This window comes from Lonchura striata, chromosome 10 (assembly GCF_050655825.1).
Source record: "Lonchura striata isolate lonStrDom1 chromosome 10, ASM5065582v1, whole genome shotgun sequence".
NCBI classification, from domain to species: Eukaryota; Metazoa; Chordata; class Aves; order Passeriformes; family Estrildidae; genus Lonchura; species Lonchura striata.
In genome coordinates, this window is record NC_140712.1 from 22,741,512 (window position 1) to 22,759,874 (window position 18,363).

At 48.6% G+C, this 18,363-nt stretch overlaps 1 protein-coding gene across 1 annotated transcript in view; it reads right to left on the reverse strand.

The window, feature by feature from the left end:
• IGDCC3 (immunoglobulin superfamily DCC subclass member 3) overlaps positions 1-18,070 on the reverse strand; it is a 95,826-nt gene extending 77,756 nt beyond the window's left edge. Inside the window, exons 1-2 of the mRNA XM_021552600.4 lie at positions 17,778-18,070; positions 7,584-7,889 (exon numbers count right to left, since the gene is read on the reverse strand). Of these exons, the coding sequence (XP_021408275.2) occupies positions 7,584-7,889; positions 17,778-17,844 (373 nt within the window). The 5' untranslated portion in view covers positions 17,845-18,070. The remainder of the gene's footprint in view (positions 1-7,583; positions 7,890-17,777) is intronic.
• Positions 18,071-18,363: the final 293 nt, after the last annotated feature.

Below are 18,363 nucleotides of genomic sequence, written 5' to 3' on the forward strand. Positions count from 1 at the left end.
GGCAGATGGCCTCTGTTCTGTATGTCCCAGGCATTTGTACACCGGATTTCCAATAGAGGTTAAGGAGATGCACTTTTCCAGGCTGCTCCCTAGCTTGGAGAGCAGGAATGGAGTTCATCTTTAAAATGCTCTTTAAAGCTCTGCTTTAAGCTCGTCTGTGGCCTCTACTCTATCAGGAGTCATGTACAGGATGGACACCAGATCAGGAGGGAGATGTCAGCATCTGCTTTTCCAGAGCTAACACAAGAGTCTGCAGATTGACAGAGGTAAACACATGACGCTGTCCCTCCAGTAGCACCTTGCACTGACCCCCTTCTGTGATCCCAGAACCAAGCTAAGGGGAAAGACACAAACTGCACACACAGACCAGAGAGCTGTGGTGCTGGGGAATTAGACCAGGGATCAGGACCCAAGAGACCTATGGAGAAACCTGCACAGGTACAAAGATAGGGCAGCCCTGCAGTCAGTGAACTTTCAGGGCAGCTGAAAGGGTAAGGGACCAATTTTAGCTGGTCTTGCAGAGAGAGTTTTAACATCAGAAAACCAAAGCAAAGAGATAAATCTCTTCAAAATTCCTACCTCAGTAGCAAACAGTGTGTTTAAACCCTCTCTTGCAAATCCATGTCATTAAACAGAATAACTTGGACTCAGCAAATCCAAATGACTCTCACTTTCAAGGTCCTGCATTCAGAAGCCCACAATGGAGAACAATGAGGTGGGGAAAAAGCTGAGGATCTTGACGCTGCATTCAGGAGGCCATCTGGTCTGGCCAGCACAGCCAGCGCTGGGAACGGGCAGCATCATGGGCTGAGATTTAATCCGAGCCACTTATTGGGTGACCTCAGGCGAATCGTTTGACCTCCTTTTGCCTCAGTCAACCCAACTGTAAAATTGGGTTTAAAGCAAGAACCTCTCTGAAAACCATATGCTGTGCCTAGGAGGAGTGGGAGCAGACTCCTTTCCCAGCAACAGGGTAAGCCAAAACCAGAGCGGAAGAGGAGGTGCATAGTTAGAGCCAGCATCCCTTGGTGTCAGGAGGCTCTGGCTGATGTCTTTCCCAGGTCCCATCCTGCCACCTCTGGGACAGCAGCTTTGGCACCTGTCCAAGGGACTCACCTATAAGAAGGGATTTGTGAGGTCTGACCTCACTCATATCATTACTGCACGCAAAGGCCCAAAACATTCAAAGAAAGGTCCTCAAAACCCAATCTCAATGGTTACTCTCTAGATCAAGAGCATTGATTGCTCTGGTGATATGACCCCCCAAATTGATTCCTCCTCACAGTCCTGCCAATGAACAGTGGCAGAAAAGCAGCTTCTCTCTCACCTGAGCCCCAGTCTGGCCCCAAGACCCCTTGGAGAGAAGCAACAGTGAAGATGAAACACCATGGCCAGCTAACCTGGCTCCCTGATAAACACAAATCAGCAACTTGGCCCCCCAGTGTTCACAGGAGTGCGCAAATCATGGCACTGACTGTAGGCACATGCTGGCTTCACAGAAGGGAAACTGAGGCACAGCAGGTGCATGGATGTCACTGGCCACAACATAGCCAGCTGGGACCCTTGTAGGGCAAAATGAGAGTGCAAGCCATATAAGCAGAGACCTGCCCTCCTGACTAAAATAACACAGGAGAGTGGCCCAATACTTTGAGGAGAGGCTGGAGCAGAGCAGCAGGCAGAAGGACGAGCAGGGTACGAGCACATAGGGCTGGGCACTGTGCTGTCCCCACAGGACTGCTCATGCAGGTATCAAAGAGCTTCAACCCACCTTAAAAAAGAAGCAGAGAACTGCCTCATACTGCAGGTGCAGGCTGCAGCGATGTCAGAACTTCCTCAGCTGTGCTCCAAGAGTTAATTGAGACAAATAACTCAACAGTGCTGCCATTAATGAAATTCTTCTGATATATTTCCCCTGAGCTTTCTATAAATGACTAAGTGACATTACTGCCTGCAGTGCAAACCCCCTATATGAGAGAGAACGCTGCCGGAGCTAAGGTTGGCGCATCCACGTTAGAAGCCTTGGAAAGAAGTGCAAGATGATATTTAAATAACTATCACACTGCTAAGAAATGAGCAGCCAAAAGAAATATGGTCTTATAATATGCTCAAGTCTCAGGATGAATCCTGGCTGTTATGTGCAGACGCTGAAATGCAGTGGGTGGTAAGTGACAAACTCTTTTAATCCTGCAGATCTACTAAAATTCCCAGTCAAATCTCCAATTTTCCCCTGGTGACTCCTATATTTGTACATTTGTTTTGCAACACACACAGGGCCAACTGTACTGCAACAGTACAGATGTGAGAGGCAGCGTCATGTGAACCAGCATGTCCTAGGGGCAGCCAAAAGAGCTGATGGAGGGAAATAACCCATTCACCCATCATATCCATCTTCTGGAAACCTCTCACAGTGTTTCTGCTTTACTTAATTTCTTTTGCTTTCCTTTTTTTCCTCTTTAGTAATTCCTCATGGGTATTTTTCCCCTCTGACACCCACTGCTGCAAGCCCAGAATTTGCTCTGGGCTTGCCATAAGCACTCAAAGCACAGACAATATAGAAACATCACTGGCATTAGGGCTGAGCCCTTCTGCTAAGCACTGGAGAAGAAAGAGCAATAAATATGAGCAGAGCCACAACAGGGGTGGGGGAAATCTAGTTTATGGATGGAGGAAACTTGGTAAGTAACACCAACAGTTAAACTGCAATAAAATTCAAATGACCATTAGAAAAAAAGTTCCTGGGAGTAAAAGGAAGATGTCTCCAGAGCTGTAACTGACACAAGGGCAGACCTTTACCTCCAGCACATTTTGCACCAGTAAAGCAAGGAGTCACAAAAGTATCCCATATCCAAATGCAAAAACAGGTTAACTTGTCCTAAGCACAAGCCATAGGTAGGGCTCTGCTGCAACACAGATACTGTACAGGCACAAGATAAACCACCAGCAAACCCACGTGTTTAAGGTCTGCCTCGATGTTTTGAGCTGAGACTTGCAATCTGCATCCGAACAGTGGCATTGCCCAGGAAATACCTTGGTGACAACTTTGGTGCCACCTTATTTAAACCTTAATTTAAAATGCTAACTTCATAATGAGTGGAACAAAACTGTGTAAAAACATTTCCCACTCTAATCCTGGTTTGATCCCCCCCAGTATGGCCTTCTTTTGTAATTACATCCCTTTGTGATCTCACTCTAATGCCTTGTATTGTGACCCATAAAATAATCAGCCCCCTTTGTCTCTCCCTAATCCTTTTAGACTTCCTTCTTGTCTCTACACTCTTATAAATGCTGCCATTATTTGGGCTCAGCAGCTCTTCCCACCACCCCAGAGCCTGGAAAGGGGGCTGCAGGTTAAATCCTGAATATATTCTGTGCAGAGAAGCTGAAACGATGGGAAGATCTTTGGTGCTTTAAAATCCCTGTGATTCCCAACCTCCTCCCATAGCCACACATCTTGGCAGGGAAACCAACCTGCAAGTTTGCATATGCACTAGCCCTCTCCACTTCTGTATCTTGCTGATGACCTGAAGACCTTTGGCCTCGAGGTCACAGTGGCCAGTGTGTTTGTGGGGACCAGCATGCTTGTCCCCAGGCTGGGTGAGGGGAGCTGCTGCTGCTGTCTGCAGGGATCCATGCAGAGAGGAGTCACAGCATCTGCCTTGCCCAAGCTATCAATCCTGCCCTCCTGCTGGCAGGCTAAGTGCCATGGGCAGCCACACTCAGTGGGATGGAGGAGCAGAATTTGGAACAGGATGCAGAAGCAAAGGGGGTCAGGGAGAAGAGAAAAGCACAGGGATGTGTTCTGCTATGCTAACTACAAACCAGTCACCCTGCAGCAAGACATAGTGCAGAAAATGTCTTTACAAGCTCAGATCTGTTCAGAGTTATTATCAGGTCCTGCAGTACTTCAAATACTGGGCAGGTCCAATTCACCAAACTCCAAGAAATCTATTTGGCTGTAAATTGCACCATTGACTTAATTCCCCTTGTTCCTTTTTTTTGGTGTGTGGTTTTCTTTTGGTTGTTTTTAGTTGTTGCTGTTGTTTTTGTTTGTTTGTTTGTGGGGCTTGGTTTTTTATTTTTAGTTTTTTAGGGGTTTTTTTAAGCATCAGATCAAACAGGGAAAATTGCTACTCTCAAGCTGGATACGTGCAGAGCCTGATCTGATACCCAGTTTGATGGTGATTTCCAATTAGTGGTAACTGCTTGTTATTGAGTGATATAATCAATGGGTCTTACTCCACTGGCTGGGCTGTGATTTATGATGATGTAGAGCCAGGTCCATCAAATTACAGCATCGGCAAAAAGAGCTGTAAATGCCACGAGATGACACAATCAGAGCAAGTGAGGCCAAGTTAAGCAAAGGGTGGTGATGAGAAGAAAGGTGTCTGTGTTCTGGGGAGCCCACCTTCCTGAGGAGTGGACTCTGGATGTTAAAATTGCTGAGAGGGCATCTTCATCCACAGAGAGCCAAAGCATGTTCAGCTTCTGGCATGCATAAGGGAAATCCAGCTCCTCAGAGACCTGTGAATACACAGCCAAGTGGTGCCTCCAGAGAACACTCTGACTATGAAACTGATTTTAATTAAGACAGCTCACAGTCATGTGAAGCTACGAAACTGTCACTGAGAGACAGAAAAGATCTGTATTCAATAACCTGATCAGATTATAAAAACATGTTGCATTCCACAATCTTTTAAACTAACACACCAGGGTTTGAACAGACACAGAAAGAGCAACTGAAAGAATTCCAGCCGGGGTGTTAGGCAGAGAGTAGAAAAGCTGAGGGCCTCCCTGCTCAGTTCAGTCACACGTAGGCTTCTTGCACACTTGTTCTTGTTCAAAAAAAAGTTACACTACAAAAATGTTATCAATGTTTTTAGCACCTGACCAGTCAGTCCACAAACCACCCAAGGTCCACTTCCTTCTGCTGAGTATCTTTGATTAATAATGGTGACATACAGAAACACCTCAGAATTTAATGAAATCAATTTACTGAGTTAATTTTAGGAGGAAGGGTTTAAGATGCACCCACTTGGTGAGGAAACTGCCAGCACCTTGAGCCCATCAGGGCCGCACGTGCAGCGGCTGAGAGCAGCATATTCTTCCAGTTAAATTTTACTCAATGCCAAGTGTTGAAGTAAATTTGAAACATAAAAATATTATATCCAGCCCACATTTCCTGAATGCAAATATGTACATTCCTCTGAGCCAAGAAGATTATATTCCAAGCAATAATACAAAGCCCGGGTCTGTAACGGTGATACGAGACTAACAGCCTGCCTTTGAAGACAGCAAAAAGTGCAACAGAGCTCTCAAGGGGCTCCACTCTGTCAGATCTCTTTTATTCCTCTATAGCATGGCCTTGATCAACTTTCAAGATTTTTGTTTGTGAAAGGTTTTTATTTCTCCTTTGCTTTTGTGTTCAGATGTCAGGCTCAGAGGGAAGAAGAGATCAGCACTGGGATGAGGTTTTACCCACCGGCAGTATTTACTCTGCTCCGCAAAGGTCTGCTTAGCGCTTGGGTTTTTTTTCCTTCCAGGCAGCCAGCACCCATTCCTTCAATGCAAAGGTACCTAAAATGGGGATAATTACCCTTCTCCTTTGACTTGCTGACTGGGACTTGGAGCAAGGAAAATCACTGTCTCTTGTGTGTAACCACCCTGAGACTTCAGGGCTCAGGGTATAACTGTGATTAATTCTCAGGAGATTTCATCTGCGATTAAGCAGAGTCCTAAGTGTAAGTGTGTGTTCCTGTGGCTCAGGCACAGCAGGGGAGCTTGCCCTGAGCAGCAGGTTACATTTGCCCACAACATCCTGTTTTATTCCCATTATTTGCATGCACCTGTGGCATCAAGGCTGAGGGGGCCCTCTGTTTGTGCTGGCTTCACCCAGACCTCTTCTCAGGGCTGGCAACAAACCAAGCCTGAAGCTAGAATAGAGTCCAGAGTATTTCAACACGATCCCTTTTTCATTTTGATTCATGTGAAACTACAGCTACAAAAGGAAACACTATTCAGGGACACACAGCACATCACATACATATTGATGCAGGAGCCAAGATAACAGTGTTTATTGACAATCCACAGTCTCAAAGGTAATTCCTCTGGCTCTCATGTCTCCAGTTTACAGGTCCAAGAAGTTTGACATTGTGCTTGTGCATGAGTCGGCTTCCAGCTCATAAATGCCAGAGCCATTCACCAAAAGTGCTCCAAGGTTTAGCACCACAAGACTGACAAGTCTGAGATCCAGCTGCTAATCTGGCACGGCCCCAAAGCCCTTGGCTCCTGGACAATGTCACTTCTTACACTCCTGAAAAGCTAGGTTTGCAGATGGCCACTTCATGTACTTGGGAATTGTTATACACAAGGGCTGGAGTGTTTCCTTGGTGGGCTGCCAGCCGGCCCTGGCACTGCGGGGAGTGGGCGGCAGCGTTCCAAAAGGCCCCCTAGTTTGGGAAATGCACACAAGACCTCAGCCCCCAACTTTGCCTTAGACTTTTCCAGCTTTGCACCAAAAAATCATAGTGATATTTGCAATTGCAACAGAAGCATTAGTAAGTTGCTTGCACAGAAAGAAGAGCAGTAGCTATCTCCCAAACAAGTTGGAGAATCCTTCAGAAAACTTAACAAACCAGTGTTCCACCAGGTCTCGCAGCTGTACCACACACCCATCCTCACACTCACATAGAAATTGCTCCCAGCAGCAGCTTCTGGTTGAATGCAAAAAGAATCAGTGGCTGCACTCCCAGAGCCCCCAGACAGTCTGAGGGCAAAAAGAGCCACCAACACAACAGGGACAGAAACCACCACGGACCCCCCAGCTCTGCTGTGTGTCCTGGGACAAAAACCAACCAGCAACCAGAGCTGACAAAGGAGAACCAGGAGATCCAACAGGACAAACTGCTCTGACCAGGATAAAGCAATGGGCTAACATCAGGACATGTGCAAAGCTGGAGTCACAGCCTGCCCTGGACTTCTTCCTCCCCCACCTTTAAATTTCATTCCCTCATTGGCATTTTCATCTCTCTTCTCCTCCAGGCTCTCCCATCAGACAATCTGTCTGGTGTTGTTAGCCTTGCCCCCAAAGGCACTGCCACGCCAGGTAGTAAATAAGATCTTGCTGCCTCTACACTGCCAGCATTAAATAACAAAATGAAAGATACCATGACCTTCAGGAGGTCTTTGCCTATGGTTTGGGAAGCACTGCCTGCCAAGCAGAGCCCAGCTGTGCTGCACAGCAAAGGGGCTTCCAAACTCACTGCAGGAGATACACAAACCACAGACTACTTCACCACATGATCTTAATGTAACTTACACCTCCAACACAGAGAATTTGCTGTTGGAAGGTTGCTTTTAGTTTTCTACCCAAGAAAGCTGATGAGCTCTTCTTTCACATTTGGACAGCTACATAGATGCCTGCCAGATTTTGACACCAGCTCCAGGGCTTTTCTCTATTCCCTCTCTTTAATCCCCACTCCATGAAAACCCAGCACCCACCATGCTGCCCTCCTGCTTCCCAACAAAGCCAGTGCCCCTTGTGGGATTGCCCTGTGAGGTGGGGGTGGGACAGTGTCTGTACTTACTTGCTGCCTGAATCTTCGCCTTCCGGCTCACCAGCAGCCCGTAGTGGTTCTGTGCCATGCAGTCGTACTCGCCTTCATCCGAGGACCCATCTCCCCGGAGCCTCTGGAAGCGGGAGACGTAGAGAGACCCGTTGGCCAACATAAAGGCGTTCTCACTGTCCACGATCATCACGCCATTCTTCCGCCACGTGATGGTGATGGGCTGGATGCCCTCCACCTGGCAGTAGAGGATCAAGGGTTGCTCCTGCACTGCTATGTCATCACTAGGCTCCACAACAAACGCCAGTTCAGAGGAACGGCCAAAATCTAAAATGAAGAGAGAGTAGGGCAGAGTTAGCAGCATGTCCAGGAGCAGCAGGAAGAGTCAACTGCTATGGCAGGAAACTGGGGATGATGGAAATATTTTGAACGTGCTACAAACTGCAAGTGTTTCCGAGAAACACAAAACCCACAGGAGGCAGGCTTTGCCTCCCAAGACATTACTCTCTGAACCTCAGGATACAATTTCTTAAAGCACAACCACAGACAAAATCCTTCAAGGCTGCCTTTGGAGGCTCCAGTGAAGGGGACAGGCGGGCATACCCCTCCAGCAGCTTGCCAAACCCTAGCTCCACTCCCTACTGCCCTGAAGATTGCCTCTTCACCTCCCATTGCAGGTGTGCATCGTTAGACAATTAAAACTTGCACAAGCATAGGGCGTCATCCATTCCCTGCCCAGGAGAAGTGCACACCAGTGCTGGAAAGCCATTCCTCTCCTGACATAACCAGGCAGAGGGGCTGTGCCGTGCCCCAGACCCGTTTGCTGCACAGCCGGCGGGGGTGAAGGGAGGATCAGCAGCTCCCGATTCAGACCATATTGCCACCGGCATCTTCCCGACACTTCTCCCGCCTGGCAGAGCGGGAGGCTGTTTGCCTCTCGCACGCAACACCGTGCCCTTCTGTCGCTTTGGTCTCTCTCACGCTGTAACAGGCAAAGCATGGTGCTATTCAGCCCTTAATGAAGAGCAAGTTAAGCACCAAAATACAAATGCACAATGTTCCGGCTCAGCCACACAAAAGGTTTCTTGCAAAGCAATTACGCTAAACGATGTCCATGAGAGATAAGTTATTGCAGAATTTGTACCAACAATAGGGAAACCCTCACTTCCCATGACACAGATATGTCCTAATTTACTTCTTTTGCCACAAGAACATGCTTAAATGCTGTGTCTTTGGCACATTATGCTTCACTTGGTCACAGCACACCTTTTGAGGGTATAATTTGCCCTACAGTCATGATCAGACACTACAGAAGATGACAGAAATAGAACTATTGCTTAAAGACTGGCCAAAATACATGGAGACATGAAAGACAAAAAGAGACCAAGAAATGGGAGTTATATAGATATTTGAAGGCTGTAAATGCAGGAATGGAGGTGAACTGGGTTTTTTTAAAGAGGAGCAATGGTGAAGAAATTCCAGCAAAGAAAACTATAGTTTCATCCAAATATCGAGAGAGAGCCTTTCTAACAGACCCTTCAAGGTGGGGATTTCCCAACCTGTGATACAGCTTCTTTCCTCTTTCACAGGCTCAGGGGAACCAGTTTCACAGATGCTCACAGAATTGGGATGCACACAAGCAATATCTCTTGCCAAACACCAGCCACAGCACGGGTTTTGTAATGCCTGTCCCTCATACAGACCCCACCAAGGATAGGATTCCCCCACATTAGGCTCAAAAGCAGGGTGGAGGGCAGACTGTTAATTCATAGTAAGAATAACAGAGATGAGAAGAGGCAGTTACACTAAAGAAAGAGAAGAAAAAAAAGCTGTCTTTTCTGCTCTGCAAACCCAGTGAGATTTTTTTTTCTTTCTTTCTGTAAATCCCCACTGCTTTCTACGGCAACTTAAATTGGATTACGGGGGATAAACATTGAGTGCAACCTGAGCCGAGGCAGATGGACGGAGCAGACAAAGACAGCAGTGGCACTGCAGGGCCAGGCCAAAGGTACTGCCAACGAGGTATGAGTGTGTGCAAGGAATGGACAAACCCCACTTAGTGACAGGCACCTAAAACACACACTTTATTAACCCATTAAGTCTTAAAATGTCAGTCTAGCTCCAGCCATCTCGGTGATCTATCGCTCACTGTGACTCTTTTTTTATGAGATAGCCCTGGGGTCCTCTCAGCAAGTCAGACCGCAGCCAGCACAAACCCATCAATTACTTTTTTTTGGTGAAAATTAAGGAATTAGATGAATGCTCTGCATTTTTCTGCAAAGTGGCCAGAGTCTCAACACCATGCTGGGGCCCCATTCCCTATGTGGGTGCTCTGGTGAGTTAGGTAGGATAAGGACCCTTGCATCCTGATACTGAGCCAAGAGGGACTTGTGACTCAATTTTCTAATTGAAGATTTCAGAATTTAGCCTAATGCACAATCAGAAAAAAAAATCCACAATTAAATAAATGCCCCATCTTCCCCCAGCACCCCTGTACTCTTAGATAAAACAGCTTATTATTATATGTACAATAAAAGGAAGAATCAACATAATTACATGCCCTTCCTACAATTGCTGTCATTATAACAACCATCATTAAGGCCTGTGATTGGAGATAATCATGTTTGCCTCCATAAACATTCGGTCTGCATCCTCACTCCAGGCTGCTTGAACTGCAGGAGTGATGACGCTCGGAATTAGGACGGGGGTCCTCAGACACTTGCTGGAGTGGGGACAGACACTGGTCCTGAGGTTTCCTTGGGCTGCACTCAAGAGCAGGACTGTGCCTTGAGGAGTGACTCTGTGCAACTGGTTTGTTACCTGTAGACACCTTGCAGTGTCCAGAAGCACCCAAATTCCAACTCAACTCAGGTTTTTCTCATGGGATGTTTATCAGACTTTTAAGAACTCTTGCTGCCTCCTTCCTGGAGTTTCAGGCCCAGGTCACCAGCTAACCAGATGCATGGGGAGAAGCTAGTTCACCCTATCTGGGGATCTGGGAGAAGTCAAGCTCTGTCTTTCACCTCTCTTAAAGGCAGACTCTGAGCACAGAGCCCTCTTTTCCCAGGATGCTCAGGATGAGAGACAAAAGGACAGACACTCCCAGAGGAATCTCCCTGCTGGGACAAGAAGGTTCCTGGTGTTTGCTCTAGAGATCAGCTCAGAGGAGCCAGAGGGAGAGCACAGAAAGGATAAGGAGGCAATGGTGGGAGAAAAGAACCCACCCAATTCCATCAGCATAAAGAACTGATTACGGTTACCAGTGAGGCACAGAAATTATTCTGCAAAGTTGGAACTAAAGACACTCCGAAGACACGCGGAAATAGTAAAAGTGCAATTAATTGAGAGATCACAAGGAAATTGCTGAGGCTGTGCACATTCACTCAGGGAGTCTGAAAGCCCCATCCCTCTCCAACAGCTGGCTGTGTATCTAAACCCCTCTGATCCCACACAAATCCCAGGTACCTCCCAAAACAGACTGTGAGGCAGCGTGGCTCACAGGCACTCCCTGCTCGAGGCAGGAACTGTACAACTCTGCTCATGGCAGCTCAAGTTTGCAGTTGGAGTCGGGGCATCAGGCAGGCAGCTGAACAGCCCGCTTGTCTTGACGCCGCAGCGCGCGAGGGAAAACTGCTTTGCTCTCTGCAAAGGGATGGAGGGAGGAAGCGTGATTAGCTCTGACATAAAGGCCACAAGAAAATTACTGGAATCCTCATTCTACAAGTCTCCTTTTGAGAAACATTTACCATCTCCCTGAGCAATATAATATGTGACTATATGTGCAAATATTTAACAAAAACTATTTCCCCTATTGATCAAGCAGCCAGGCATACTCAGAGAAACCAATTAGCACTTGTGCTTTTGAACCAAGAGATTTATTTAGTGCTGAGAGAAAGAACTTTGAATTAATGGGAAGCTTAAACGACACTTTGAAGTACATTTAAAAAAAAAAAAAGTTTAATTATTTTTTACTTGACACTGTGATGCACATTCAGGGCTTCCAAAGAACTTGCTTGTACCCCTCTATTGTCCTTTTCCATTTGGGAAACACGATTTTGGCTTTCCGTCCTGTGTTTCAGTGGCTGACTAATGTCACCGCTCTAATTAGTGGTGACATCCATGGCCAAGGACCTCAGTCACATCCTGGCTCATCCTCCTGGACCCTATCCAGACCCACAGCCAGCAGGGCCATCCCTGCCTGGGAGCACATGGTCCTGACAGATGAAGCCCATATTATACCTCCTGTTCTAGACAGGGAACATTAATCACAGAGGGATTAAATAAGCTGCCAATGGCCCGTTCTGAGCTTGTGGCAAGGCAAGATATTGTGGGAGCAGTTGGGTCCACCCCACTTTTCCTGGTGCAGCATCATTGGGAGCACTGCTGGGGAGACCGAGGTAACATCAGCTCCTTCCTCATCACACAAACAGCACGACATCCACCTGCAAATTGCCTCACATCAGCACAAATTTGCCCCCTTCTGATTTACTGTGTTTATTCCCAGCATAACACAGCCTTAATCAGCAGCATAACCACCACCAAGGATAACCGCTCCAGTCCTGCTCCAATAAAGCCAAAAGAAGATGTGCAGGACCAGAGGATTTTAGTGGGATTTTATAGGTGAGTATCAGGACCAAAAACCTGGATGTAGATTGGGCCATGCACATGAAAAATAGCTCCTGTTTTTCTAGTGGTGGGTTGTTTTTCATTCAAATCCTTCTGCAGATGGAAGGATATGGAAGGAAGAGATATATGGACCTAAAAGATGTTCTCCAACAGATTATAACAAGCTTCAGGCTCATGAAATTGGCAGCCTAAAAATCCAGCTGGTGCCCTCTTAAATCTCCTTGAGCCTGACCCAGACCCTAAGGAGAAAAGCACTGCACCGCAGTAAAGTGCAAATTGGCTCTTTAGGGCATCCAGAAAATTTACATTTAAAGAAGAGGAGAATAGGCTGTAACAGGCCCCACATCTTGCTGGCAGTAAAGTTTACTAGCTCAGAATTTTTTATTCCCTTTCCTTTTGGACAGGAGGTTATATAAAGCGATTTTTCCATCAGGGAGCATAAACCACATCCACTCGTTAAACGATTGCAGGAGGTCTCTGACCTCCTAAAAGAGAGGGATAACACAACCTCTCAGCCACCTGACAGAGAGCCCAAAAACACCCAGCATCACTGACCTCACTGGGGACACCGATTTTAGCTGAGGAAGGCAAGGAGCATGGAAAGCCAAAGAAGTTGCCCAAAATAATTTTCAGATGTTTGAGACCAGACTGAGCAAATCCCAGGAGGTTGCTTGTTGAACACTGTGGAAGCTGGAAGCATTCACAGCACAAAGAGCCTTTCTAGGACAAGCTCCAAGTCCTCGTGGGCTCCCCCATCTCTAAAGAATGCAGAATAAAACCTGTTGGTATAGCTGGAAAGGGCAAAGACCTTTCCTGAGCTAATTACCCACAGTAGCTCCATCCACAGCAAGGCATCCTGAGAGCATGGCAGCAAGCCGAGTAGGATGCGCTGTTATTTGCATTCCCCACGTGTTTAACAGCCCTGACCAGATCACAGCCTCACCGCAGAGGGCATCAGCGACACAAACACAGAGCAGGAAACAACCGTGCACAAACACAGAGCAAAGGCACAGCCAAGATGGGAAATGCTGTGCCAGAGCCAGGGTCCCCCAGGCTTCAGCTCCCGAGGCTGCTTTAATGTAGGACAGGGGAACGGCTGGTTCATTCTCCAACCCTGCAGGAAAGCATCAGGGAGGTGGCTGTCCCCACAGCCAGGCCCTTGCACAAACCCAGCAGGAAATGGACTGGCCACTCAGTGAGTGACAGTGCTCATGGATCAGAGATGGTGGCTGGCATGATGGCACAAGGCTGCCAAAAAAGCCACAGGCACCTTGGCATCACAGTGCCAAACCCCACCAGCCAACACAGCCCTGCCACCAAGCCCTTGAATTTCAGCTTGAGTTCTGGCAGGCAGGGGTGGCATGCAAGGAAAAGGAAAGAATGGTCTTTCCCACAGGAAAGTTAGTGTGACAAACTGTGAAACTCTTAATTGTATCCAGGGGATACAATTAGTAGCAATACAATTACAAAAAGCAAACTCAGCGCTCTCTCCTCCCTGCTGCTCCCTCTGCCTTATCACCTCCCACCCTGAAATTCAGGATGGAGGAAAGCATCTTGGTTCTTTTCAAAGAGCAGAGCACTGCATGGATCCCTGCTCCTCCAAAACCAGCGCCTTGAAACACGAGCTCTTCTCTCTCTTTTCACGAACTCTCAGGTTTCAGCAGCAACGACCCTTCTGCAAAAGCATCTTCACAGCTCAGCAGAACCATTCACCACTACCCACATCCCCTGACTTGCCATCAGCTTCATCAACACTATCTCATGTGCTAGAATAACAACCACAAAAAAAAACCAAAACAAAACAAAAACAAAAACACCAAAACAGGCAGCAAATCCTTGACTCCACTCTGAAACTCTGGTTTTAAATTACCAACACGGAGCAGGTCTGGGTTGTTAAGTGACTGGGCTGCTCTCGAGTGGAAGGTGCGATACAATGGTGACATCTGATATAATAGCAAGGCCAGATCAGTGTGCTCAGAGCTTTCCTCATGCACTTGCCTATTTGCCTCTCGTCTCTTAAAGTGCAATTATTGACATGTTCTCCTTCTTAACCATCAGTTTTATATGCTTGCCAATGACTCCTGAACATGTGTAAACAATTATTTTTATTTTCTTGCAAAACCAAAATATTGGATATTCTTTTGGATAAGCAGACTCGGGTAGATTTTCATGAGCCCTGCTACATAATTTATTAGTTTCTAAACTCTGTAAAACTAAAAGCTCCACTAAAGTTCAAATAAGTTTGTGATTTCAAAGCAATTTTGAATGGACTATTCCTGTTTCTGACTAATGTTAGGCAATTGATTTAAATGGGAATTCTTAATCTACAGAGGTAGATTCTTGCATTGTTTTGTTAGTTAAATAAAAGGACAATATCATGGGCCAGAAGCCCGGGAGTGCAAATTATGAAATATTGTGGGGAAAAGGGACAGAGAAAAAAACATCTTCTGTCCCAGATCTGCTGCAGGCTCCAAAATTAAGTGCATGATCTGCTCATCCCATGGCTTTGGAGCAGAGTCTAAGGGTCTGTGAAGCAAGGGCTGGCACGGGGTCTGCTTGGCACTTCACACACTGTGACACAGGACCCTTAAGAAATAAAGAAAACCAGAAATAAAAAAGGTCCAGCAGACAGAAAGAGGGACAGAGATTTTCTCATTTGCACAGATAAAATGAAAGCAGTTTTGCAGCTCTCTGCCAGGCAGTGTTGCTGAGCTTAACCATGCTGGCCCATGCCAGGCTGACAGCACATGGGCCAAAACTGGGATTAAACAGGATAGAAGGGAGTGGGGAGCCAAGCTGCAATCCTGAATCTGGGACTCTCTGCCCAGATCCTCTCCCCTGGAACCCTCTACAAGCTCCTAAGTGAGCATGGGAACTTGTTCTGTGCCACATCCAGAGCCTGACAGGTAACAAGAAGAAGCACAAGTACACCAGCTTAATATTTCTAACTCCCTTTGCCAGGGGTGGTGGGGCAGATTAGAAAGGGAGAAACCTGTCCTGTTGCCCCCTCTCTCACCTTGCTTTATGCACTTCCAAAGTTTAATCTTGGCACCATGATGCCCCAGCAGGCACCTGAGTGCCACGAGCACAGATGGCTGCACACTCACACTGCTGTGCCAGCTCTGCCCCGAGCACAGGTCCCAAAGGTGGTGCATGCTGACACAGCTGTGCGACGCCTGCCCCATTTCATGGGCTGCCTGCTGCCTCCACGCGGGAAAACCACGTCCTGAGATTCTCCTGTTGAACTCCCAAGAGAAACAAAGTCCAAACGTGGGCTTGAATTTCATACCAAGTCTCTGAGCGTTCCTGGGGAAATGATACCTGATACTCTCTATGTATATTAAGAAAAAAGACAGGGTATTACACCAATTTAGTAGAAAGCAATCCTTCTTTATTTTTTTTTTTGTCTGAAAAAAGACAACAAAGCCATACAGAGTAGAAATTAGTGAAAGCTTATAGCTTCAATAATTTAGAAGTTAAGCCTACTTAAACATAAATGACGATGTTTAATTCCAAGGCTGTTACTGAGCAGAGCCGGGGAGCCTCTCGTATCCTATGCCTGCCTTTGAATGCCGGGCTCAGCAATAACAGACAAAAGCTGTCCACCACCCAGAACAAAGAGCTCCAGGAAATTAAAAAAAAAAAAAAAAAAAAAAAAAAGAAAATACTGTCGCGCTGCTGAGCCCACTCCCGCACGCTGACCAACAGCTCCCCGTGCCTGGTTCACAGTCGCCAGACAAGCGTTCTGGGGAGTTGGAAAACCACAGGGCTGGGAGTGGAGCATCGTGTCCCGCACTGCTCCGACACAGCATCCCCGGCGAGGCTGCTCCGGCGCTGATGGACACTGATGCGGGAGGGTTTATTAAACTCAGCAGAGCGCACAAACACCTTAGCTCGCTGTTATCCACGTCGAGAGCACAGAAATCCACTGAAAGGGGAGGGGGGGGGGAACCGTCAGAACCAAAAAACTTTGAAAGTATAGTCAAACACTCCTCAGCGGGGCCAGCAAAACACACTCCGAAGTCAGGAGCCACTGACCCGCCAAGGCGCAGCATAAACAAACACAGAGCAATTTGGACAGCAGCAGGCGATAAACCTAGACACAAATTCAAGTTGCTAAAGTTCTGCTTTTAAATATTCACTTCTTTTCATTTCTTCTGTCAAATAAATAAATAAATAAATAAATAAAGGAAAAAACCAAACCAAAACAAACTTTTTAAACCATCCTCATTTTACTACTCAAGAATCTTAACATAATAACAAGATCCACTTCTATTTTCCGTAAGTTACACTGGCTTCTCCTCCTCGAGCGGTTGCTACGGACCACGTGGCGAGATTTATGATACGACTAACCCACAGCTTTGCTTTCCAAACACCCTAGCAGCTAATCTTTGATAAATCTAACACACATTTTTCTCCCTCTGACCATGCTGGGCTGCTTACACGGCTTTTTTTTAATAGTTCATAGAATAAGCACAGAATGGTTTGGGCTGCAAGAGACTTTAATGACCGTCTCATTCCAACCCCCCCTACATGGGCAGGGACATCTTACACTAGCCCAGGTTGCTCAGGTCCTACTTTTCCTTATCTAGAAGGCTGTTAAAGAGAGACTAGAACAGGCTACACACGGGTATTTTGCTGCAGAACAGCATCTTTGTCAGATTAGACCCATGCTTAAGTAGCATCACCAGTAGAAGAAAAACACTGCCATTTATCTGCAGGACATGTGCACAGTAGGTCCAGGGAAAGCTCTCTTTTGATGTTTTGTTGTCCAGCCTGGTGGACTGTGTTACCAATGCGGACAGAGCTGGCGTTAACAGGAGAGCACAACATACTTATAAGTCTGAAGTTGATCGCCCTCATCCCTGCAACTTGTCTCCCAACATCTCTTCCCTGTCGCTATCAGAGCCTTTGCGGACGAACGCGACGCGTCCGTCGGGCGCTGCCTCCCGCTCCCACCGCGGTGACGATCCCGGCGGCTCTTACGATCCGGGCACGGGTAGATGGCCAGCCACACCACTGCCCCGGCAGCCACCACACCCCTTCCCCAGCGCCAGCGATGGGGGCTCGGGCTCCACAAACACCACCGTCCCTCCCTAGAGCCCCCCGCACTAGGGGTTTCCAACTGGAAGCACAGTTTCTGGGGAGCACTTCGGGATCTCTGCGCATGAAGGCGCTGGACGGGCTGGTGTGGGATTCTGCAGCCCCAAGCCACCACCCCTGCTCGCCCTCCCGGAGGGGGATGCTGGCCCGCGGGGACCCCACGCCGCCCCGGCGGACACACGCGGAGCTGCTCGGCCCCGTTCAGCCCCCGCGGCGGCCCGGGGCCACGGGGAAGGGCAGAGCGCGGGGCTGCCAGTGACCGCGGGCGAGCGAGGGAAACGGGACCGGCGGCGGGGATGGCGAGGGACAAGGGGACGAGCAATGCCCTGGCCAGCTCGGGGGTGATGAGGGGACGCGAAGTGCTGGAAGGACGGACGGACGGAGCGGCCGCGGGGAGCGGCGCTGGTGCCGGGTGCGGCGGCGGCAGGTCCATGTCCGCGCCCCTGCCCGCTCCCCCAGCCCAACCCAGCCCAGCTCGGCTCTTACCTCCGCGGCAGACAAGCAGCAGCAGCCCCAGCAGGCAGGCGGGCAGCGCGGAGCCCGGCGGAGCCATGGCATCCCGGGCGGGCGGGCTCGCCTCCCTGCGCCCCACGGGGAGGGAGCAGCACGCCGGCAGAGAGAGAGGGAGGGAGGGAGGGAGGGGAGGAGGGAGGGCGGCCAGGCGAGAACCACCCCCAGCTGTGGGGAGGGCGGGAGAGGGGGGAAAAAAAGGAAAGGGGAAAAAGGGGAAAAGCGGCTCTCAGCGGTGCTGCCCTCGGCGCGAACACGCCGCCGCGCCGGGCGGGCGGGGGGCGGCGCTGAGGGAGCGGGGCCGCCGGCGGGCGGGGGGCGGGCGGGCAGCGCCTTGCGCCATCTTGCGCATTCGCCGGGGCGCCGGCAGCGCCGGCCGGGCTGAGAGGCGGGGGCTGCTCCGTGAGGGGCCACTCCGCACCCGGGACCCGCGGGGAGTGTGCGGGGAGCCTCATGGGTCTGCCTTCACCGGAGCCCCCTCACGGCACTCCCGTCACAGAGCACGTCTCAACACCCACTCACGGGTCGAGCCTCACCGATCTCCCCTCATGTGTCTCGCTCA